The sequence below is a fragment of the Nipponia nippon genome, unplaced genomic scaffold, assembly GCF_047370975.1.
Source record: "Nipponia nippon isolate SJK-2023a ecotype South Korea unplaced genomic scaffold, ASM4737097v1 scaffold_7, whole genome shotgun sequence".
Lineage (NCBI taxonomy): Eukaryota > Metazoa > Chordata > Aves > Pelecaniformes > Threskiornithidae > Nipponia > Nipponia nippon.
Genome location: NW_028262391.1, coordinates 31,756,787 through 31,779,213, shown reverse-complemented (window position 1 = coordinate 31,779,213; position 22,427 = coordinate 31,756,787). Strand labels below are relative to the sequence as shown.

At 56.6% G+C, this 22,427-nt stretch overlaps 3 protein-coding genes across 4 annotated transcripts; 2 read left to right on the top strand and 1 right to left on the bottom strand.

Moving 5' to 3' along the window:
• Positions 1-1,614: 1,614 nt before the first annotated feature.
• LOC104017480 (uncharacterized) lies at positions 1,615-7,590 on the top strand. Its single transcript, XM_009470510.1, has 6 exons — positions 1,615-1,758; positions 2,278-2,329; positions 5,939-6,126; positions 6,557-6,715; positions 7,015-7,125; positions 7,477-7,590. The coding sequence occupies exons 1-6, from the start codon at positions 1,615-1,617 to the stop codon at positions 7,588-7,590; spliced, it is 768 nt and encodes a 255-aa protein (XP_009468785.1).
• Positions 7,591-8,271: 681 nt separating this feature from the next.
• LOC104017436 (uncharacterized) lies at positions 8,272-10,566 on the bottom strand. The gene is made up of 6 exons (XM_009470463.2): positions 10,345-10,566; positions 9,915-9,966; positions 9,515-9,702; positions 9,026-9,184; positions 8,781-8,900; positions 8,272-8,477 (listed from the first exon to the last, which is right to left on the bottom strand). Exons 1-6 carry the CDS (start codon positions 10,489-10,491, stop codon positions 8,364-8,366), a joined length of 780 nt encoding a protein of 259 aa, XP_009468738.2. The 5' UTR covers positions 10,492-10,566; the 3' UTR covers positions 8,272-8,363.
• Positions 10,567-12,718: 2,152 nt separating this feature from the next.
• Positions 12,719-22,320, top strand: ACD (ACD shelterin complex subunit and telomerase recruitment factor). 2 transcript variants are annotated; one of them, XM_087740428.1, is made up of 14 exons: positions 12,719-12,836; positions 13,596-13,725; positions 16,233-16,357; positions 16,916-17,006; positions 17,523-17,602; positions 17,807-17,851; positions 18,438-18,472; positions 18,857-19,020; positions 19,208-19,295; positions 19,450-19,530; positions 20,199-20,297; positions 20,543-21,258; positions 21,661-21,737; positions 21,944-22,320. In XM_087740428.1, exons 1-14 carry the CDS (start codon positions 12,745-12,747, stop codon positions 22,005-22,007), a joined length of 1,887 nt encoding a protein of 628 aa, XP_087596554.1. In that variant the 5' UTR covers positions 12,719-12,744; the 3' UTR covers positions 22,008-22,320. The 2 variants fall into 2 exon arrangements, with proteins under 2 accessions (XP_087596554.1, XP_087596555.1); XM_087740429.1 differs by lacking the exons at positions 12,719-12,836; positions 13,596-13,725; positions 16,233-16,357 and adding an exon at positions 16,376-16,824.
• Positions 22,321-22,427: the final 107 nt, after the last annotated feature.

Sequence of the window (22,427 nt, the reverse complement as noted above, 5' to 3'; positions counted from 1 at the left end):
ATTGCTGACCCTGCTCCTCCTGATGGGGCTTGGAGTAGAGTCCTCCCGGGTCCTCTCCAACCTGAATGGTCCCCAGGTGCCTCTACAGCATTGGGATCTTTTAGATTGGTCTTGTATCTTCCCCAGAGCATCCCTCCTGGCCCCAAACTGGTTCCTGAGCCATGAGCATGTCTGTGCTGCTGTCCATCTTGGCCTCAGTTGCCATCAATTAGCCATTTCCAAAGGTCGCTTGCTGCTCGCCTTCCCCAGCTTGGTGCTGGCCTGTGGCCATTCCCACCATTCCTGGTCCTGCAGCCCTCTTCACTTATGTCTGTTCCCTTCTTCCCAAGGAGCCTGGAAGGAAAAGAGGAAACTCCAGTCTTGTTGGTTGCTAATGGGAACTCTGTTCCGGATGCTGCTTGCAGATAGCAGCAAGAGCTGGCAAGTCTGTGCAGTGCAATTGCTTGCGTGGGTGATTACACCCTCAATAATGCCTGCTCCAGTGGATCTAACATCATCCAAATCCACGCCCAGCATGCTTACCTCTCATGGGGGCCATAGTCTGCCCACCAAGATGGAAGGAAACATCACTGCTTCCTCCTCTCCATGCTCTGTGTTGCCTGAAAGCACATCTTCCAAACTTGGAACCCCTTCACCATCTCCCAGCTGCTGGCTCAAGTATTTCTTTGGTGATTGCCAGACCTGGAACCACTCAAATACTTGGGGAATAGTCAGCTCTGTCCTCTCTGCCAGGCTGAGCAAGGCTGGGCAACAGAGGTGTCCCTTTGGGGCACATCCAGATGTGACAGATCCATTGCTGCTACTTTCCTCTTCTTATTTCCTCGCCCACCTTAAATTCAGGTTGCCCCAATTCTTCAGTTTCAGCTGAGGCTTTTTAAATGGCAGCTCTTTGTTTCTTTTAGCACCTTACTGCTTCTGCCTCCTAAAAATCCATGCCCCCAGGCTGGTCTGGGCTGCAGGAGCTTTGGCTTTGCAGACATGTCTTGGTCTGATAAGCATCCAGCATTGTCCTGCAGCAAGGAGCAGGGTGATGGCCATGAGCTTGGTGCCCCAGCAGTGGGTGGACGGGGCTGCAGGGAGCTGGGGGTCTTCTCCGTTGGCTCCTGGGTGCTCTGGATGAAAGCATTGGCACGAGTTGGCTTGCAGCGTTAGACATGCCCTCCCTGCGCCTCCCAGGCTGGGCTTTGGATTAGCATTCCCGGGTTCAACGATCCCAAACTCACCCCCCAAACTGGGAGATTGCTGGCCACAGCCAGATTTGGACCTGTTTTCCTTTTCCTGGTGGTGTTTCCAAGTGCTCTTCCAAGCTTGTGGTAGAGGTTACCCTTCTGCGGTTACAGGGACTCGGGAACTGGGGCTTTAGAGGAGCAAAGCGGTGGGGAACTGAGTAATGCAGGAGATATGCAGCCCCATGTGCTGAAGTTATGGGGATCCCTTGGTCCACCCTGGGACCCTGGCTCTGCCTGGGGCAGGCGAGGGGCCAGGGCTGGTGCTGGCACTGTCCCCATCCCTGTGGGTGCCCGGAGCCACACCCTGGGCTGTGCCCAGCTCCTCTTCACGCCGAGCAGGCGGCAATCCTACTGTGTGTCACTACCTGGCGCGGTGTCTGTGGAGATGGCTGCGCTGGCTCGGAGCGTCCTAGTGACTGGGTCCAACCGGGGCATCGGGCTGGAGCTCGTGAGGCAGCTCGCTGCCAGCCCCTGGCCCCCCCAGCACATCTTTGCCACCTGCCGTCACCCCGAGGGTCCGAGAGGGAAGGTCAGTGCGGGCACAGGGCACAGGGATGGTCCAGAGCCAGGTGGGCAAAGGGTATTTGTGGTCCCAGCAGCTCTGCCAGCTCTCTGCCGGATCTGGCCCTGGCTGGGTGGTCCGGCAGTGGGGGCAGGAGTGCTCCGGCGGGGTCTTGTAACCCCCCAGCCCTGTGGTTATGGCAGTGCCTGACCCAGCCGGGTGGGATGAGGCTGGAGGGGCAGACATGGTGCCCATGTCCTCAGCGCTTGCTCCTGGCCGTGCTTATGGCCAGCCAACCCCATCTCCATGCTGGGATCACCCAGGACAGGGGGCAGTACCTGAGCCCAGCGGCACCCCTTCTCCTGCCAGCTGCGGGGATGCCACCATGCTCCATCTGCTGGGAACATCCCCACACACCTTCCCCAGCAAAAGCAAAGCGACCCTGTCCTGGCTCCAGCTAGGGTGACCTGGGAGCAGGGGTGGGAGACCTGGCTGTGCTGCTGGTGACTTCTAACCTCCTCCCTTGCTCCATCACTTTGTTTCCAGGCCCTGCGAGAATTAGCTGCCCAGCACCCCAGCATCAAACTGGTCCAGCTAGGTATGGAGCAATCTCCCTCCTTGCGCCTAGCATTGCTTCTAGCCCTCTGCTTGCTTTGGGGACAGAACTGGAGGCAGCTTTGTTGGGCAGCCTGCCTTAATACTGGCAGCCAGGCAGCTCCAGCCCTGCCAGGCGGGGAGGGATGGGTGCACATCTGGGCAGGCTTCCCCCTCCAAGGAGAGCTGTCCTCTGGCTGGAAGCAGTCAAACCGGCTTCGGAGGCAGGCAGAGGTGGGTCCGGACACCTCAGCTGAGTGAGTTTCATGGGAAAGGCATGACCTCTGTTCCCAAAGATGCTAAATACAGTGCCTGAGTTTTGGGCTGGGACATGAGGGTTTGCAATGTGAAGCAAGGCAGGGCACAGCAAGCAAACTTACTGGATGGTTCCTAAGAAGCAGGGTTGGTTTGGGGTCTGTTTGGAGGTGGCTATGGTCAGCATTTCCTTTGCTGCTGGTAAAAAGGAAGAAAAGAAATAGGCTAAAAGGATGCATATGGGAAATCTGGCCTTGTGGTGGTATCCCAAGTTGATGCTTGGGCCTGGAGGCATGCTCCAGTTCGAGATGTCTGCAGCCTGGACTGGGGAGATGTCCTTTCCCTGCTCCCATGGAGGCAGCCCAGATTCGGTGGCCTTTGTCAGCAGCGCTGGGGAGCAGCAGGAGAAGGTAGCAAACAGACCTGGACAGCACAGGGACTTGGGGGAGAAAAGGGAGAGCAGCCAGGGCAGCACTTGGTGTTGCCACAGTTGGGGTATTTGCAGTCAGGAAGCTTCCAGGGTGCGGGGCAGGGATGGGGGCTCGCTGGGGAGGACAACACGGGGTGAAGCGTGGGCAGATAAGGAGCACAGGGCTGAGGAACATTGTTTCCTGCAGCTGTGTCTTGAGGAGGCAGACAGCAGTGTCTGAGAGAGCAAGGGCTGCTCACAGCCTCTTTTTTTTTAAGAAGAGTTGGTGAAAAACCCATCCAAACCCAAAAGAGGCGTTTTAAGGAAGGGTTTGCACCAGAATTGCCATCACTATTATAAGTGAGGTAGGAAGCAACCAGAGCTTCTAAATAAGTTTGAGTCTTTCCTATAGAGCCAATAATAAGAAAACTGAATCAAAGCAATGCAGATACCATATTGGTTTCTACCTATCTACCCGTTTGTTAAAAATCACCTGAAAAGTTCAAGTAAATTTTTAGGATTTCTTAGCAAAGAAGGCATTCCTGAAGTCAGGCTTTACTAAAAAGAAGAAGCAAATCTCTCTCTTACTATTAAATAGATTATTAAAGTAGAACACCTTCTCTGTGATAAAAACCAGCATCTTTAAAATTGCCTGTGAGCCCCAGCCAGCAGTACATGATGGGAAGAGCATGCTTACTTTGCTCACCAAAGCATGGCTAACATAAAAAGGGACATCTCAAGGGGCTGCCCACTAAATAAACAACCTTTACTAAAACACATACACCCTAAAACCCAGACTATCAATAAAGTCCCAAAATCAGTTAAAAAGCTATGAAAAATCCAATGGCAACAAAGTATTTTTAAAAAGGAGAAGTTGCTTCAGTTGCTGTCTTTCTCCATCTCAAGGAAAGGTTAGCTTCAAGCCAGTAACAGGAATGCACTTTTCAGAAAGGCAAGTTAGATATTAACTCCAAAATGCATAAAACCTGTTGCTTCCTCTCATTCTCTCTTTCTTTCTTTCCCATCCTTATCTTCTTATTTCTTCAAAGGAGACGAGTTTGTTCCTTCGGCAAATGTGGCTGGCCTAGCGCTAGAAATGTGCTGGTCCCATATGCCTGGCCCCTTGGAGCAATGACTCAGCTAGTCCGAACAGAGCGATTAATTGTTCACCAAAGCGACTAAAAGATCCCTCACCCATGGTGGAGTGATGGAGCCTTGAACTCTGTTCAGTCATTATCCAAAGAGACGTCATTAAAAAGCACCCTGTGATATGTCCTGCAGCTGGCCATGCATGTCCTCTCAAATCCCAAGGCTTCATCCCCTCATGCACGGCAGCCCCACAGCAGATTATCTCATCAAACTCCCCCAAAATGTTTTCATGACACCTCTACAAAGGTCCATGCTGCACAAGGCAAGGTGGTACAAGTCTGGAGCCACTCAAATACTTGCTTAAGTAAAGCATAAAGCCACCAGGCTAGTTAAAAATGCCAGGAAAAAGGATTGTTCTGCTGCTCATCAGTGTACAAAATACTCCAGGAAGGGAATCTTCAGCCTTGCAAACCTTTGCTAAGTCAGTCTTGTCTAAGCATGAGAACAGAAACACAGCTTGGGGGCCAAAGTGTTGCAAAAAAGAAATCTAGCTCTGTAATCCCCCCCCACCCATCAGGCTCACCAGATTAGCACCTGCAAAAAATGTGTGCAGAAATGTGCATGGGAGCAAAGGCACACTCAAACATGCCCATATGCATGAATATTCATGGATCTTAAGGGCTTGGTGGTGTACTTGGGATATTAAAAGGCATTATACAAAGTTTAGTGTTGGCCTAACTGTCCCACTTCAGATCCTGAAGGTGTTTAGATAACCCCTTTTAAATCAACGACGGCCACTTCAGTGGGGCAAACACCTGGTAGGGGATGCCCATCCTAACAAGCAAACCCAAAAGTTGAACATAAAAAAATACCACTCCTATCGCTTTAGCCAAAAAATCCTGCAATTAAAGCATTGCAGATTTTCAAAGAGATACCAATATTTAAGTGATGAAACAGGCACTGGAAATGCTTACCCCTGTTAGCACAATTTCAGGGAGGTCAGTTGTTTCTCCTTGCTTGAGAGAGGTTGTCCCCACAGCTTGGCTGAAGCATCTGTAGAGATGGGGAGGTTCAGACTCAGAGCCTACAAACAAATACTGCAGGTTATATCCCAAGTCTGTTATTACTTGTACTCACCTCAGCTCATCTGTCAGCTCCAAATCCTCATTGGTAACAATGTGAAGCAAAAAAAATCTAAACAAAAGAAAAAGAAAAGAAAAAAGGAAGGATTTTTGCATACAAATGGCTGTAAAGCTATGGGAAGTTATGCTGCAGAAGATCAATTTAAGGACAAATTGTTAAAAAAGGAAAAGGTAGCTCTAAATGATCAGTCAGAATGGATATCAACCAGAAAAGATCTTCACATAATTCAACAATAGAACGAACATGTCTCCCCTATGTTAACAGCCCCTATAGCTGCTGTGCAATACAGAAGGGCTCGAAGAGCGTAGTTAGGTTGTTTCCCCAAAGATGTCTCCTTAAAATGTGTCCATCCGACTGCATTGGCTCCTGGTGGAAATAAAACTGGGAGCCACACAGTGCAAGGACCGAGCATCCCTTGTGCAATCATAGATTCCTTGAATACAGAAAGCAAATACAGCTAAGTTCTTTTTAACAGTAGCCTCCATCTGACCAAAAAGGAGCCGAATCACGGTTTAATTCAGCTAAGGCTGCAAAACTAAGAGATGAGCACAAAATGCTGCTCATTTTGATGTGTTTAACACCCTCACCTGCTAAACCTGGTCCTTTCTTTTTGGATAATGCTGGTTTAAAGAGAGCCATTCCAGCCACAGCACGCTTTCCAGCAGACACTGCGTGACTGGCTGGAGCTTTCCTCCACTTTGCTTTTTGCCCCAGCAGACACAGTGAACTTGCCCAGCATCCGACGGGCCGTACAGGCTGTGGGGTCTCATCTGAAGGACCAGGGCTTGAACTTGCTCATCAACAACGCAGGCGTCAGCTCACATGCCACACTGCGCTCCCTGGATTCACAGGAGATGCTCTCTGTGTTTGCCACCAACGTGGTTGGGCTGCTCCAGGTTACCAAGGTATGTGTGGACCTTTTGGGTTTCTCCTGCTTGGGGAGATGTTCCCCGTGGCAAAGGTGCCCTCAGCTGGGTGGGTTCTCATTCTCTCAAATGAGGCAGCCTGATGGGGGCAAGACCAGGACTGCGGGTCTCCTCTGCCCACCCAGAGGAGCAGGGAGGCAGCTGAGCCCAGCCCCAGCATCTCCCACGCTTCGCTCCTCCCCAGCTGGAGCTCCTGCCTGCCCCGGGCTGGCCATGCCAGCTCGCTCCTTCCATAGGGAAGGGAAAGGCTGGAGCCTGTCCTGTCCTTGGGGCATCCTCCTCATCCCTGCCCTTCTGCTGGGGGTGTCTGTCCAGCTGCTCATCCACAGTCTGTGACAGAGACCTCCAGGGCGGTCCTCAGGCTCGGGGCTTGTCACGTATTAACAGAGCGCCGGTGTCTTTACATCAGGAATTTCTGCCGCTCCTGGAGAAGGCAGCGAAGGGTGCAGGGAAGGAGGGGCTGAGCTGCAGCAGGGCCGCGGTCATAAACGTCTCCACCAAACTGGGCTCCATCGGGCTGTGCCTCGGGGTCCCGGAGGCCCCCATGTACCCATACCGTGCCAGCAAGGTGAGGTGGCAGGGGAGGTGCTGGGGATGCTCTGCTGTGCATCGTGCCCATGGAGGGGAGCCCGTGGGGGCACCCATCTGCCCCAGGCCACCCACCCCCTTCCTGGTTCTCCCAAGCATAAGCACGGAGACCAAGAGCAGCAGCAGCCGGGACTGAGCCTTTCAGGCGGGTTGTGGTGATGCTTTACTCCAGGGCAAAGTCACTTTTCCCACCTTCACAGCCACTTTCTGGCTGGGAAATGTGTCCCCTCCTGCCCACCCGTGCCCTGAGTCGTGCTGGCATGACGGTGCCTCTTCCAGGCTGCCCAGAACATGGTGACGAGGTGCATGGCTGCGGAGCTCCAAGACACAGGCATCTTGTGCACGGCCATCCATCCTGGCTGGGTGAAGACTGACATGGGGACGGAGAAGGTACTGGGCTGTGCAGGGGAGGGTCAGCAGGACCCCTGCTGCACCCCCACCTCTTGGGGAGAGCAGGGGCACTTGGGGCAGGGGATGCTGTGGGGTGCTGTGAGCTGCTCCTGGGGCAGAGCAGGCAGGGAGCAGGCAGCAAGCTGCAACGTGCCAAGTGCACAGGATAGCCAGCCCTGTCCCCCCCACCCAGCACAGAGAGCAGGGAGGGCAGCAGTAAGGAAAAATGCCCTCACGAGCACCCTGGGTGCTGCTCCTCAGACAGTGCACCCTCCAGTCTCCCAGGCCCTGCTGCTTTCTGTGCTGGACACAGCCCACGGCGGTGACACTGCGCCTTGTCCTCTTCTGCAGGCACCTCTGACAGTGGAGCACAGTGTGCGGGGCATCCTCACCGTGCTGGCCAGCCTCTCACAGGACACCTCCGGAGCCTTCCTCGACTGGGAAGGGAACAGCCTGCCCTGGTGATGGACAGATGGACAGACAGACGGATGGCGCCTCTTGCCCACACTGCAGCCTCCCGCTTGCTGGCTCACCCCTCCGCGTGGTCACCCCGCTCGCCCTCAGCCTGCTCCATGCTGCCAGGGAGAGGGGAAGGGCACGGGAAGCAGCTTCTCTCCCCCTTCCCCACTCCACGGACAGCCCTGCAGCCCCCTTGTACCCCCCACCTCCATAAACGCCAGGAGCTGATGCCTCTCTGCTCCGTCTCCACACCCCCAGCCTCAAACCTTCTGGCAGAGCCTGGCACCCACTCCCCATGTGCTGCCCAAGTGCCACGTGTCCACCTGTCCCATCTGTGACCAAGCATCCCCTGACTGAGGGGAGAGGGCAGCAGGTCCCTGCAACCCCCAGCCCTTTGGGCACCCCAGGCTGAGCACAGCCCTGGGGGTGCCCCGCAGCCAGGCAGGGGGAAAGCCAGCCTTGTCGGTGCTCGGGGTGTTCGCCAGCCCTGTGGATGCTCAGGAGATAGGGGATAGGGGCTCTGCCCCGACGCTGGTTCCTCCTGGAGGGGACATCTCCAGACGGTGGTCACGGTGCCATGGGACCCGCAGGCTGTCACTCGTGGGGACCCCAGAGACAGCCGTGGGCTGGGGGGGTGGCTGTGGGCACTGCCACACCCCGGGATAAGGAGCGGGGCCGTGCAGCAGAGCCGGTGGCTCTCGGGCAGGAGTTTATTGAGGATGTGAGGCAGGTGGGAGCAGCGGCACAGGGCCCCGCTGCCAGGAGGCCAGGCCAGCGTCTCACCAGGGCACGACCTTTCCTTCCCAGTCCAGGAAGGTGCCGGTGTCCTTCTCGGAGAGGGAGGAGAGCACCTTCAGCATCCCTTGCACGCTGGCGTCCACCGTCACGGGGGGCTGTGGGGCAGAGGGGGAGAGGCAGCCCGTGCCCGAGGCCTGGCTAAGGGCTGCCCTGGAGCAGCCAGGGCCAGGGGAAGGAGCTGCTCGAGGGCAAGGGGAAAGCTGCCAGCCCCGGGCAGAGGGGCCGAGCAGGGAGGCGAGGGGATGGGGGCACCAGGCACCCGGGGCCAGGGCAGGGGGAGCTGCCCAGGCAGCAAAGGGGCAGGCAGGGAGGTCGTGGTCAGGGGCTCAGGGCAGCAACTCCCTCCCGTGGAAATCAGCACAGGGGCTCTGATGGACCCACCATGGTGAAACTCCTACCGTGTGTCCAGCTGAGCTCCCCATGTCGGTTTGCACCCAGCCAGGGTGGAGAGCAGCACAGAGGATGCAGTGCTCCCGGTACCCCAGGGACTGGCACTTGGTCAGCATGTTCAGAGCAGCCTGTGGGGAGACAGGGCAGGGATGGCAGCGGGAGGGGAAGGGTGGCTGCAAGGGGACATGTGCAGACCCCATGGCAGGGACAGGGCAGGGGAGGCAAATCTGTCCCCAGTGTGGCGTGGCTGTACCTTGCTGCAGCGGTACGAGACAACTTGCATCAGATCCCAACCATAGGGAAAAGCGATGGAGCCCCCAGAGCTGGACATGTTGATGATGGCTGCCTTGCTGCAGCTCAGCGCTGAGCCCGGGCTCCCCTGGGCAGCCTTCTTCAGCAAGGGCAGGAACGCCTGTGAGGAGAAAGAGGAGACCAGGGCACACACAGAGGTGGCACAGGGCAGAGGACCAGCTCGTCCACAGTGGGCAACGTTGGCACCAGCACTGAAGCATCCTCCCTCCTCTTCCCACTGCCCCAGCCCACCAGGCTCCAGCTCCTGAGCTCCAGCCCGCAGCTCCATGAGCTTCTCATTCAGCGAGAGTCCATCGGGCACCGGAGTGGAGGCAGAACCCTCTCCCACTGGCCCTTCACGCCCCTCAGGATGGTCCAGATCAGGGATTCAGGGCCACAGGAAGGGATGCTCCCTGGAGCTCTGCTGCGGTGCTGGGGGTGAGGGTCTCACCTGGCTCAGCAGCAGGGGCCCAACTGTGTTGGTGGTGTAAACCTGCATCATGTTCTCCAGCGTCTCGTTATCAAGTGAGTTCATCTTTGCAATTCCAGCATTGTTGATGAGGAGGTTCAGCCCCGAGCCCCCCAGCTGCTCCCCAACTCTGGCTGCAGCTGCCTTGATGCTGGCAGGGTCGGTGACTTCTGCAGAGCCGGCATGGGGGAGGTCAGTGCCCATGTCCCCATGGTTGCTTGGAGCCCCCGGTGTCCCCCCAGGGATGGCAGCACCCGGTGTCACCAAAGGCAATGGCCCATTGGCACAGCTCCCTCCTGGCACTGGGCTCCCAGGGTGTGCACAGTGCCTGGGCACACGCCAGGGGAACTGGGGTGAGGGACCCCCACTTTGGGGCACCTACCAAGCGGGATGATGACCAGGTTGGGGTGCCTGGAGGCCAAATTCTGTAACTCCTGCAAGAGAGGAAACTGTGTGGGCATGGAGAGACTGGACCAGCTGTGCAGAGGCTCAGCCTTTCCCAGGCAAAGCCCGTGTCACTCCAGCTCCATCCCTGCACCACCTCATGCCCAGCACCCTGCTCTGGCTGTCTTGCTCTTATCAGATGGGGCTCTGTGCCTCCCGCACATGTCGTGTGCCACTGTCCCCTCTGCACATCCCATGCACAGCTGATCCCACAGCTATCCCAACTCGGCTGCCTTGCCCTACAGCACCTGGGGTGCCCGGCTGCAGCTCGAGCTCTTTGCAAACCCCCTCCCTGCTCCAGCCTGCTGCCCTGCCACCGAGTGCTCCCGTCCCCCAGCACAACCCCCTGTGTCCCAGCCCAGCCTCACCTGCGCTCGCTGTCCCTTGGGGTCCCGACAAGCCGCAAAGACCCACTCAGGTGGGTTTGTTAATCCCAGGAACTGCCGGACAAGCCCCAGGCCAATTCCCCGGTTGGCCCCAGTCACCAGGACAGAGCGTACGCAAAGCCCTGCCATGCTGCTCCGTCTGCCACTGCACTGCTCTCGCCCTGACTCTGCAGATGCCTTTTGCTACTTGGTTATCTCGCATTTTCCCGCGAGGCCTTGCATCAGCCTGTGGCACTAGGAAATTCTCTGCCTGCACCCCAGTCTCTTGGCTGTAGTCCATACCCACGATCCACCGTTCCTGGCAGCTGAGGAGTGTCCTGCCCAGGCAGGGAATGCCCTGGGCTGAGTGTCTGCAAAGCTGCTCTTTGTACCTTCCTTGCTCCATGAAACCTGAGCTGCTCGGTTTTGCAGGCCAGCATTACCCGTGTTCCTGCACCGAGATGTCCCTTCCCACCGCCACCCTCCCTCGTGGGACACCAGGCTCTGTCCTTCCCCTCACCCAAGGTCAGGCAGGCAAGGGTGGACTCGCTGACCCTGCACAGTGCAATTTGTTGGCTTTAATTTGTGCAACGCCAAAGCCAGGGTCAGGGATGGAGCAGCTGGGACAGGCGAGTGTACCTTGGCCACCACAACAGGCTGGAAAACCTAGAAACTCGCCAGGACCACTTGGTAACCCTACAGAGCAACCATTTCCTGATGGTCTGCTCTAACAACAGCTACAGTATTTAAGTTGTAAGCGTGGTAGAAGGATAAAATTCAGTTTCCCCCCCTGGGTATAACTGTGTTGTGGCCAGGAATTGGGGCTGTGCCCAGGCGCACACACAGCACATGACGGACATCCAGTCCCAGGGTAGCCCAGGTACTCCCTGGCTCATTCCTGCAGTGGCGAGGCACCAATGGACTGAACTCCCAGCTGCCTTCCAAAGAAAACCTCTGACTGGTGGGTACAGGAGCTTCGGGACAGGCCTGAAGATGCCCCAGGAGCTCCTGCTGTGCCTAAAGTCAATGGAGAAGCACCTCCTATGTGTCTCCATGTGCTGATGAGCACCCTGCGGGGAGGATCTGGGCATCCCACGGCCTCCCCAGGTGGTTCCTGCTGCAGCGTCGACCAAACTGTGCACAGACAATTTGCAATAGCAGAACATATATATAAGATAGTTAGGAGATGTTTTGTAGGTAGTTTAAGACAATTAATAACAACAGATGAGGCGGGTGATTGTGCAGGACCAGGTGGGTGTAAGCTTGGGGAGTCTCACCTGCTCCAGCTGGAGATGCTGCTACAAGGACCTTTGCAACTTGACAGTATCCAACTGTCCTGTTCAAGAGGTTTGATCCATGTGTGTGCTACCTTATGCAAAGATCCCAATAAATTAGCTTGTTTCTTTAAAAACAAACCCTGCTGTCTACTATTCTGTGTAGCACTCATCAGTCTTGTTGTGGCATTTCACCGGACTCACTCAAGCCCACTGATGCAGCCACAGCCTCTGGCCTGGGGATGAAAAGATGCCGGCTGGACCGAGCCACGACTTACATGGCTTGATTTCAGCCCTGACCTGCGCAAGAGGAGGCATTTGCCATCCCTTTAGCATGTGCCTGAACATTTCCCGGTTTGCTGGCCAGATTTGAGCAGGTAAGCAGCTTTAATGCCTCAAGAGGAGGCAAAATGTGTGCAAGCCCATTGTGGAATGATGCTTCTTCCCATGGGTGACTGCCTGGGGAGAACCTGGGGCTCCTTAGAGCTATTAGGGTCAAAACGAAAGGAAACAACGCGAAAACAAGGTAGTGTTTCAGTGATGGTTTGTCATCATGCGTGAACCACTGAATGGGAAGCGGTAACAGAAAGTAGACCAAACAACAGGGAAAAGCGTGTGTGTGCCCAGGAAAAGCTTGGAGGAGAGCAATGAGCCTGATGTGGGCTGGGGCTGTAGATGGGGATGGCGCTGGGGACGAGGTTGGGGCTGGGGATGCAGATGTGGCTGGGGATGCGGATGGGGCTGGGGCCGGGGATGCAGATGGGGCTGGGGATGCGGATGGGGCTGGGGATGCAGATGGGGCTGGGGATGTGGATGGGGGATGGGAATGAGGTTGGGTATGCAGATGGGAATGGGGCTGGGGATACGGATGGGGTTGGGGATGCGATGGGGATGAGCTTGGGCATGCAGATGGGAATGGGGCTGGAGATACGGATGGGGTTGGGGATGCAGATGGGCCAGAGATGGGGACGGGGATGCAGATGGGGATGAGGCTGGGGCTGGCGTTGGGGCCGGGGCCGGGGCCGGGGCCGGGCAGGCTCCGCCAGCCGCTCCGCCCCGGATCCTCGGCAGCTGGGCCGCGTTTCCTCTTCCTGGGTCGCGGCCCCGTCTCGCTGCGCTGCCCGGGCCCATGGCGGCGGCGGCGGCCGCTTGTCCCGGTGGGGCCGGCGGCGGGGAGCAGCCGGGGGTGGCGGCCGGGCGGTGCCAGGCGCTGGGGCCCAGGTGAGGCGGGGGAGCCCGGGGGGCGCTTAGGCCAGCAGGCCTGCCTGTCCCCAAACCTCCGCCTGTCCCCAGCCCGCGCCTGTCCCCAAACCCCTGCCTTTCCCCAAACCCCTGCCTGTCCCCAGCCCCCGCCTTTCCCCAAACCCCTGCCTGTCCCCAGACCCCTGCCTTTCCCCAAACCTCGCCTGTCCCCAACCCCTGCCTGTCCCCAAACCCCCGCCTATCCCCACCCTGCGCTTGTCCCCAGATCCCCGCATGTCCCCAGTCCCTGCCTGTCCCCACCCCGCTCCTGTCCCCAAACCCCTGCCTGCCCCAAGCCCTGCTGCACAGCCCTTATCCAGCAAAGAGAGACCCCCTTCCCCCTTTTGCACTTAAGAGAGTGATGGTTAAGTGTTGGGCACAAGAAAATAATTATTGGGGGATAATAATAGAGGAAGAAGGGGGGAAAAAGTGTCCTGAACTGGGTGGGAGACTTGCAAAAGGCCTGACCCGGCCTGCATGCAGCACCAGAGCCCGGATATGCCCCCGCTCCGCCGGACGAGCGGGATGCGGCAGGACCTGCGTGCCCCCAGCAGCTCAGCTTCCTTGGCACGGCTCCCTTTGGATGGATGTCCTTGCGGAGAAGCAAGTGGATTTGGGCTGGGTTTGAGGCAGCCGCTGGGGTTGTGGCTGTGTTTGGGGTGCAAAACCGTTCCTGGGATGCCGGAGCTTTGCTGTGTCTCGCTCTTCTGATTTTGTGCCTTGTCTCTTGTCCCGTAGGTTTGTGTATGAGAACAAAAACATGTCTTCTCCTAAAGTCTACGTCTTGCAGCCTTGGATTGTGAACCTCTTGGCGAATTATGAGCAGTTGGATGCCAATGAGAATCTCCTGGCTGGGCAGGTCCTGCGGGTAAGGACTGAGGGGGACTGTCCTAAAGTGCTCCAACAGTGTTTGAAATCCAAATTCCTGGAAGTCTTCAGCAGTTCCCAATTCAGTGGCTGTGGGTGGGTGACCCTTCCTCCTCAAAGTCCCTGATATATTTTTTTTGAGGTGGAAGAACTTTTGCTTTGCCCATTTCTGGTGGCCTTGGCTGACTTTTGCACCCTGGTAGGTGTGCCCTGCTCTCGTCCAAAGAGTTTACAGTCTCCAAAGTCATGTCCTCTCCTAACCTTGCAGGTTGCCTTGCCTTCCTCCTCCTCCTCCTCTCTGTGTCCCATCCTTCCTTGTACCATGTTGTTTAGGGTGGTCCTGACAGCGGGTAGCATGAGGCAGAAGCAGGACCTGCCGAGGTGTCTGGAGCCTTGTCCTGTCTGGTGGTGAGCCTTGGTGGGACCATGAGCTCATCCTCCCCTGGATGCTGGCTCTTCTGGGAGAGCCTCTTGCATGGTGATTCAGGGCATGGGGCTCTGAGGCACAAGACCTGCTCCTACATAGTTCCTGGAGAGCTTTTTGTGTGGTGCTGGCGATGTCTTTGACATTTGATCTGCCCTGCGTGGCAGGAGAGAGCTTTAGTGAGGGGACTCTTGCCTGTTTGAGGCCTGATGGGCAGCGGGAATGAAGCAGGAGGAAAACAACCGAGTGGAGCCAGTGCTGCTTATCATTAGCTGTGGATTTGGAGGGATTGGATGAAGATGCTGTGAGACAACCGGGTACACAAGCAGATGTGAGACCCGCACGGGCAGGGAGTGTGGTTTCTGCTTTGTGATGGGTTGCAGTCATGAGCTGGATGCTGGAGAGACCCAGCTCCAGTGCTCTGGTTTGTTGTTCTCTCGCAGCCTTTGGGTGCTTGTAGCAACATCCCATCATGGACAACATTATTGTTAGCAATCTCCTAATGTCTTTTGGGAATGAGATGTTTGAGGCAAATCAGATATCTCCTTACTAACAGGAGAAAGATGGAGGTTGTGATTTATATGGAAGGAGAGATGAGATGGGGAGAAAAAAATGACAGGGAGAGAGAAGACCTTGTGGTCCTGTTCTCCATCCCATCTGAAAACATGGAGGTGGTGAAGTCACTGGTTCCCTACTTCTTGGCCCAGTCCCCTCTCCCAGGCAGGAGATCTCTCGCTCCTGGGCAGATGAAGACCCAGCAGTGAAGGAGCGGAGCCCCGCTAGGGTTCAAGGGATTAGTGGGGAAGAGTTCCCTCAGCGTGACCACTCTCCAACCTACCCCCACCTGAGTCCTCCACAATTAATGAAGGTTGGGAGTGTATCTGGAGCAGCAGAGCCTTTCTCCAGCTTGCGCTGGGCTCCAGCTATGCCTGCCTTCTCTATCTGTTTCAGGTCTATAACTTCCAAACCTACCTTCTTTATCTTGTTTTTTACCCAGTCCTGTGAGCAGCCCTGCCTGCTGCTGGTACCGGTGCTCTCTTGCAGCGTGCGCTAAGCCACTCTGCCTCCGCTGGGAATCAAGAGTTGCCCATAGTGAGTGAGCATGTGGTGGGACCGGCCACCTGCACGCTGGGCTTCTCCCACCAGGGCGAGGGGACACGGCCTGCGGGGACTGCTGGGTGGCTGAGCTGTGATACCGACAGGAGCAGGATCTTGGTGGCATGGGCATCCTTAAACCCAGCAGCAAGCCTTGCTGGCTTGTACAGGGAGTTTATGCAGTAGGTTTGGCAGGCTCTTGTCAGAAGGTCCCAGCTGATGACGACTTGTCTTTTTAGTGTGGTGGGAACCTATTAAAGGACATGGGTGCACCCCTTGTCAGATGCCGGTGGCTTTTGTGCACGGTGGGACATCCGATTTCACATCCCCTCTTTGTGCCTCGTGTCCCAGCATCACCAGTCAGGTGAACAACATCCCTGATGTATGTGACCAAACTGTAGGTGTGTACCAGGAGAAGCCCAGGGTTGTAGGGATTAGGACAGGCCAGGACTGATCCACAGCTCCCCATGGAGCAGGCAGGTATGAGATTTGGAGGAGCAGTTTATTGCTTCCCTCGGGGGTTGTTTTGACCCAGCATGGACATGGCTTAGTACAGGCTCAGGGTTGCTACACCAAAAACTTCATTCAGAAGAAGGGAACGGCTGTAATGATCCTGCTGGTTACTGCTGCTCTCTGTCTCCCTCTGCTTTGCAGAGGAGCATGTGTCCCAAGCCTGCCCAGACCCTTTTTGCCTGGATTCCTGCTGCTGGTTTGGGTAAAAAAATGCTTGGTTGTGGCTCCTTTCTCACCTTGCCTTCAATTGCTCTCTTGCACAACATGGCGTGTCCCTTGTTCTGTCTTAGCTTGGAGGCTGCTCAGTCCAGCTGGGACCCCTTGGTCTTGGGATAAGCGTTACCACCTGGCTTCATGGTGAATGGTGACCTTCTCTCCTAAGAGTCCAGGCTCTCAGCCAGACCTGGTGTCCTACCCTTGTTTACTGGGAAGTCTGAGTGAGACTTTTCCCCCCCCCCTCCTCAATCTCTTGATAGGTTTTGAGTGACGCAACTGCTCCAGGCCAACCTGGGGTCCTCCAAGATGCCGTCCTGCAGGTCTCAGATGGGTCCTACTACATCCGCGTGGTCATTACGTCCGAAGCTCTGCGGGCGGAGGAAAAGTGGGTTCCACCGTGACTTGGCTGTGGCTGGGACAGCAGTTCTCCACAGCTGCTAGTGGGGCTCCTGCCTGGTCTTGTTTCAGGTTGTGTTAAACTAAAGCAATCACAGGGTGGGAAATCTGCGTGAAAGAGCTACTAAGAGAAGAAAGTCGGAATGCTGGTGCTTGGTGCTCCGGTTTCAGTTGGCTGGGATGGGCAGGGGTCGATGGCAGAAGCTGCGATGCTGTGTAGATGTGATTAGAAAGGACTAAAGAGCCCATGGGCTTTGTGAAAGGAGCCAGAGCATTAACCGTGGTAGCCTGGGCTGCTCCTTCAGTGCTTTCCTCAGTTTCCCCATTTGGACACCCCTAGACTGGCAGGGTGCTGGTAGCAGAGCCAAGGATAAGCAGCAGGAAAAAGCTGGAGGATCCAGGAGCCCTTGGTCCCTGATGCTCCTGCTGAGATGTGTTCCAGCATGCCCTGATGTGGTTGGTGTAGCTATTTGGGGAGCTATGTGTCTGGGTGGTCCAGCTCCATTCTTCATCTCTCCAAGACGTTCCTGCTCTGCTCTTTTTCTAGCACCCACATGCAGCTCAGGCTTTCCAGCCTTATTTGCAGAATTATCGTCTTGCAGAAGTACACGGTGTGTTTCCGGGAGGAGGCCAGGTTGGTAAGTGCTCTGATGAGTGGAAGCAACTCGTTCCTTGACCTTGCCTTGCTTCCTGCATGCTTACCTGCTTTGAGCTCCTTCCATGTGCTGCTCCTGGGAGGGTCTGTGGCAGTGACGATGGCTTGGCCTGGGCACTGGGGCAGGGGATCATATGATCCCTCCATGGAGATGTGGTGCATCTCCCCCAGGGCCACCCAGCTGTTACCTCCTGCTGCTGTGCAGCTGCAGGAGACCTACATGGACCACTGGTGGCAGAGCTGCTTGCTCTCCCCTTGCAGGGGTTCAGGAGTGTCCCTGTGCCCTGAGGCTGGCCCAGCCTGGCATGTGGCTCTTGAAGAGCCATCAGCTGATGTAGGAGGGTACAAACCCCCCATTGAAGGGGGTTGTCCTTTGTGAGGGGGCCCTCACTTTAGTTGAAGGGTTAGTGGCACAGCTGGGCTAGGTGTGTGGGTGCTTGCTGGCCCCAGGGGAGGTGGGACTGCATGCCTCTGCCTTACAGCTCCTTTTGCCCCACAGGAGGACTGCGAGTTTTACCTCACGGCCCAGCGATTCATCGTGCTGCCCATGGAGAGGCAGAGGTTGGAGTCATCCGATGGGTATGGCCCATGGGGCAGGCGGGGGGCTCTGCTCTGGGGAGGCTTCCTCATCTCCCCAGAACAGCACTGACCCTGGGAGTCCTGGTGTGAGCTGGTTGTGGTGGGGACTTTTTGCTCTTTGAAAGAGGAATTGTCTCCATCACAAGCTGTGAAGGAAGATGGGGATGTGGAGGGAATCGGTAACTGGCTTCTCTCTTGCTGCAGGAACCAGGAGCCTTCTGTGCTGCAAAAGATAAAGGAGCTCTGGCTGTAAGTACAGGGCTGGCCATTGCTGGGGAATGTATCCAGACACCATGATGAGAGCATGCAGGCTCTGAGTGGGGCTAGGGCAGGCTAGCAAGGGCAGGCACACATTATGGCAGCTCCTAGTTAACCTGTGGGACTCTGTCCCAGGATGTGACAGAGCTGAGCAGACCGTGCAAAATGAGATCCTGGTGACTGCAAAATGAGGTCCTGGTGACACAGAGGCCTCTTCCTCTGAGCTGGCAAAGCTGGGAGGAAACACCTGTGGGGAGCTTGCTTCTTCCAGCTGTGGGCAGCCTGGCTGGGTGGGTGAAACCCTGCACAGCTCATTCTTCACTCCATGCTTGGAGCCCCAACTCTGGAGATCCTCAGGGGTCTCCATTGGTCCATCTCTAGGAACAGGGCTCCCTGATGGGTATTCCTGGGAGACTGAGCCGTGGCCAGATCCAGCACCCAGTGGGGAATCCACTGCTTCTACAAGCTGCTTCTCCCAAGCCAGGGTGCTTGATCTGTGGCCAAGAGCTGCAAAGGGCTGTGGGCCTGCGTGTGCCCCAGCCCTGACCAGGCTTTGTTTTCTCCTTGGTCATTGCAGGAGGAGTCTCGCTCTGAAGAACGCTCCCAGCTCAGGTAAAGGGTTGGGGGGGGGCGGTAAGCAATGCTCTGGCTGCTTGGTGGGGCTCCTGGCTCTTCTCAGCTTGGTCTGAGTTAGGCAGAGGCAGCACAAATCTGACCAGATCTCACAAGGCGATGTTGCTAAGCCCAGAGCAGGACAAGATGGTGCTGACAGCTAATGCAGTGCGGGCCATTGCAGGCCCATGCTCATGCTGCTGCTCCAGGACTTGTGTGGAAAAGGAAAGATAGTTCCTAGAAGCAAAGGAAATGCAGAATTTTGTGTGTTTCCACAGGTTTCAGTGCACATGACAGTCATGCAGCAGAGTAAAAGCTTTTGCAAGTGAGGCTTGCCTGAATTAAGGTGTCTTCTCTACTAACACTCACGTGTTCTTGCTCCAGAGCCATCCATCTCTCAGCTGATTGATGCCATAGGACAGAACCAGCTGGAGGTTTTGAAGGAAAATGCTGAGGAATGCTTGGATTTACGGATGCCCAAGGAGACACCAGTGACGGTGAAGGACGAGGTTCCTGTCACCCAGTGGGAGGCAGAGCGCAAGAAAGAGGTCAGTCTGGCTGCTGAGAATGCTCATGGTGGGGACCCTGCCCTGGAGGGGTGGGAGAAGGAAGAGCGGTGGACAGAGCTGGAGGTTTGCTGGGGAGAGAGATGGTATTCAACTACCAGCTACGGGTGGGCTCCTGCAGCTCGAGTGGGACTGCCCAGTGAAAACCACGTAACGTATCTCATTTCAGCGGGGTGAGGACATCTTCAAGGTCCCAGCCAACACCCTGGTGATCCTTCCTGAGGAGGAGGCAGTTGCTTGTGATGCTTCCAAGGCAGGTCAGTGTGGTGGCTTCGTCTGTGGCATAGGCAGGTGGGCAGTTCAGTGCCCAAGCATGCGAAGTAAGGGTCTCCCTGGGATGGGGAGAAGACTTCCTTTGCTCTGGCTGCACACCGCGCTGGGATGTGACCAGCAGTTCCCCTTTAATTGCAGACACAAGTGAAGCAACTTCCAGGAAGAGCGGTGATGACAGGACAGTGCCAGGCGACCAGAGCGTCGTATCCCAAGCCAGCCGTGAGTAGTGAGACTTCCAGATCCCATCCAGCCTTGTAGTGTTTTCCTCTGAAGTTGGCTCAGTCTGTTTTCTCCTTGGATTGAGCAGAGGAGGTACTGGCATGGCCAGGTCTTTGGGAGATCAGGACTCCCAGCCCTGCCTTGAGCAGACAGGGAATGGTCCCATTCCTGCAGCCTCCTGAAGCTGAGTACCTTTGGCTTTTTGTGCTGGGAGCACAACAAATTTTGTCCCTTTGATGGCATCAGAGAGCCTGGATCGCCTGCCCAAGTGTGGGCTCTTGGCTCGCTGTGGTTTGGCACTGGGATGGGCTTGTGTCACCTCACTGGGCTTGGCGTCACCAAGCTTTGCTGCAGAATTACCTGCAGGAGCTCTACATAGAAGAGGAGATGAAGGGAGTTGCTGCCCTGGACAGTGCAGTGTGTAGGAGAAGGTCTTCCTCCCACCTGCCTGCTCTCTGGGCAGCGTCTGCCTCTCTGCTGCCTGCTACAGGGGCTGGCTGAGGTCATGGAAGGAGTCTGGCTGGAGTACACCCCAGTTTCAGCTGGAAAGGGCTCTCTGAGCTCCCCTTGAGTGCCGTCTCATCCGAGACCTTTGTAGCTGCCATAGGGTTGGGAGTGGGCACCTGCTTGCTTTGCCAAAAATCAACCCTGTGACTTCATTGTTGCAGCTGCAGAGTCAACAGCCTTGTCAGGTGGCTCAGAGGGATCCCTGGACAACCCCTGGAACAGGCTCCCCCCAATATCTTTGATCCTCAACTCTTCGGATGGTGAGTCCCCATGCCCCAGGGCATCCAGCCTGCCTTGCTGGCAGGAGACAACCCCTCTCCTCTCACTGGGTGACCATGTAGCTCATCTTGGATGCTGGCTTGCTTTCCCCTGGCCAAAAAGCAGTGCTGTAGCGTTCCCATTGCCCTGTGCCTGCATCATTCCAGCTCCAATGGTCTCCTGCCCAACCTGACGTGCAGGGGCAGGTGCCACCACCAGCCCCTGACCATGCATTTTCTCTTACCAGAGAATACCTTTCAACATGACCTTTCACCAAAGACCGAGCAAGATGTGGCTGCTGACAGCAACACCCCCGACTTGCTGGAACCATGCAGCCAGGACTCTCCTGAGGGCTTGCCGCAGGAAGAGCCGATGCTGACCTCCTCTCCCTCCCTGCTCCGCTCCTACGGCAATACCAGTCCAGTGCAGACCAGCACTGCCCGGGCAACGTCAGCTGCAGAGGCAGCCTGCAATGCCCCCTGCCCTGCTCGAGGCCCGCAGGTATCAGGGGCCTCTCAGGCCACCCTGCCATCTCTTTCTCCAGCTTTTCCCATCTTGCCCAGCAGCCGCTTGCAATCCCTGCCCGAAGGGATGCCTCACAGGGAGCAGGCGGACTCCAGTGGCACAGCTTTCCCTCCAGATATGTTAAAGCATGGTCTGGCTCGTGCCAGGACCCAGGGAGGAAATGCTGTGGGTGCCAAGAGGAAGCTGCTGGCAGGAGGTGGCCAGGCACTGCCCGCCCTTGGTGGGCAGCAGCATCCCCGAGGTGCCCCGTGGGGCAGGGGGAGAGGTACAGGCAGGAGGTCGGAGGTTGTGAGCACACGGGGCGCGAAGAAGAGCAGAAAGGAGGAGACAGGGCTGCGGCATGGAAAGGAACTCTCTGAGGAAGAGGAGGAGGAAGAGCAAGCATCTCCAGTGAGCGGCCCCAGCTCCAGGCCGGAGCAGCACAGAGCTCTGCAGCCGGTAAAGATGAAGCAACTGGTGGGGTCCCCTGGGGGGGTGGTCCCCGGGGAGGCTTTCTGTGTCCCCCCACCACTGGTGTTCATCTCCAAGGCCTTTCCTCACCTGGTGGGGATGGGGAGTTGAAAGTAGATGTCGATGTAGATGGTGGCCCCAACCATCCCGAGGGAGGATCTGGGGCACTGGGAGAAGATATGGTTGAGCCTGAGCTGGGTGGGAACCAACGCTTGCTGGAGCATCTTCCAGCTCTCCAAGTAAAATAAGATTGGAAGAGCAGGAAACAATTGAGGGAGGGACTCCAGAGTTTTCCTATGTGTATTGGGGTCTCAGGCTGCATGGTGGGGGCTGCGCTCTGGGCTTTGCGGCTGGGACAGACCAGCCTCATCCTCCCCTTCGCTTCTGCAGTATGTGAAGGAGAAGCCAGTCCAGTACAGATATGAGGCACCGAGCCCCGAGCTCTGTGAGCGGATAAGATCTGTCAGGTCAGTGCAGCAATGGCCTTGTACAGCCATTCCTTGTTCCCCCCATGGGATGCGAACAGCAATGCTGCAGCAGGGCATTGCTGCTCGCATCCCTGCAGTGGGTCCCCAAACGGCCTTACCCCTTGTCACCAGGCTGCCCCAGCGCGTGGCGGCATGTCCCCAGCCACGTCCCTTCTCACCCTGGCTCCCCTGGTCTGGTTTCACAGGATCTCAAAGGCGATGCTGAAGTGGGCGTGCTGGATACTCACGGACAGGGACGTGGACTCCTGAGCCCAGCCCATCCTTTGTTTCTTCACCGGTTCAGCCAAAACAATTGGGAAGAGCAGCTGGGGGAGGGATGGGGCAGGCATCAGGACCCCTGTCCCCAAGGGGACCGCTGAGTGGGTTGGCCTGGCTGCAGAGACCCTGGCTCCAGAGATGCTGGGGACATGACCTGTTGAAGGCCAGCACCCTTAGCGCTGAAAGGAACAAAAAGCATCCATTTGGGGATGCCTGTGCCTGAGCTGGCATCCCTCCCCACCTCTCCCTCTCCATCCTTTCCAAACACCCTGGCCCAGCAAACGGGGACAAGAGTTGATCCAGTGCCACCGTAGCAGGGGCGGCAGCAATGGCAGAGGCCCCAGAACCTGATCCCCGCTCCAAAGGCAGCGCAGGAGTTTGGATGTTTTATTAATTGGTTTAGGTATGGTC

What these genes read in the sequence shown, in the direction of transcription:
- LOC104017480 (XM_009470510.1), top strand. Translation starts at nt 1,615, where the DNA reads ATGGCTGCGCTGGCTCGGAGCGTCCTAGTGACTGGGTCCAACCGGGGC. An exon ending in ACCCATACCGTGCCAGCAAG is followed by an intron (nt 6,716 to 7,014) that starts GTGAGGTGGCAG and finishes TGCCTCTTCCAG; the next exon opens with GCTGCCCAGAACATGGTGAC. An exon ending in CTGACATGGGGACGGAGAAG is followed by an intron (nt 7,126 to 7,476) that starts GTACTGGGCTGT and finishes CCTCTTCTGCAG; the next exon opens with GCACCTCTGACAGTGGAGCA.
- LOC104017436 (XM_009470463.2), bottom strand. Translation starts at nt 10,491, where the DNA reads ATGGCAGGGCTTTGCGTACGCTCTGTCCTGGTGACTGGGGCCAACCGG. An exon ending in CCTGGTCATCATCCCGCTTG is followed by an intron (nt 9,703 to 9,914) that starts GTAGGTGCCCCA and finishes CCGGCTCTGCAG; the next exon opens with AAGTCACCGACCCTGCCAGC. An exon ending in TCTCGTACCGCTGCAGCAAG is followed by an intron (nt 8,901 to 9,025) that starts GTACAGCCACGC and finishes GTCTCCCCACAG; the next exon opens with GCTGCTCTGAACATGCTGAC.
- ACD (XM_087740428.1), top strand. Translation starts at nt 12,745, where the DNA reads ATGGCGGCGGCGGCGGCCGCTTGTCCCGGTGGGGCCGGCGGCGGGGAG. An exon ending in TGGCTGGGCAGGTCCTGCGG is followed by an intron (nt 13,726 to 16,232) that starts GTAAGGACTGAG and finishes ATCTCTTGATAG; the next exon opens with GTTTTGAGTGACGCAACTGC. An exon ending in CGTCGTATCCCAAGCCAGCC is followed by an intron (nt 19,531 to 20,198) that starts GTGAGTAGTGAG and finishes TCATTGTTGCAG; the next exon opens with CTGCAGAGTCAACAGCCTTG.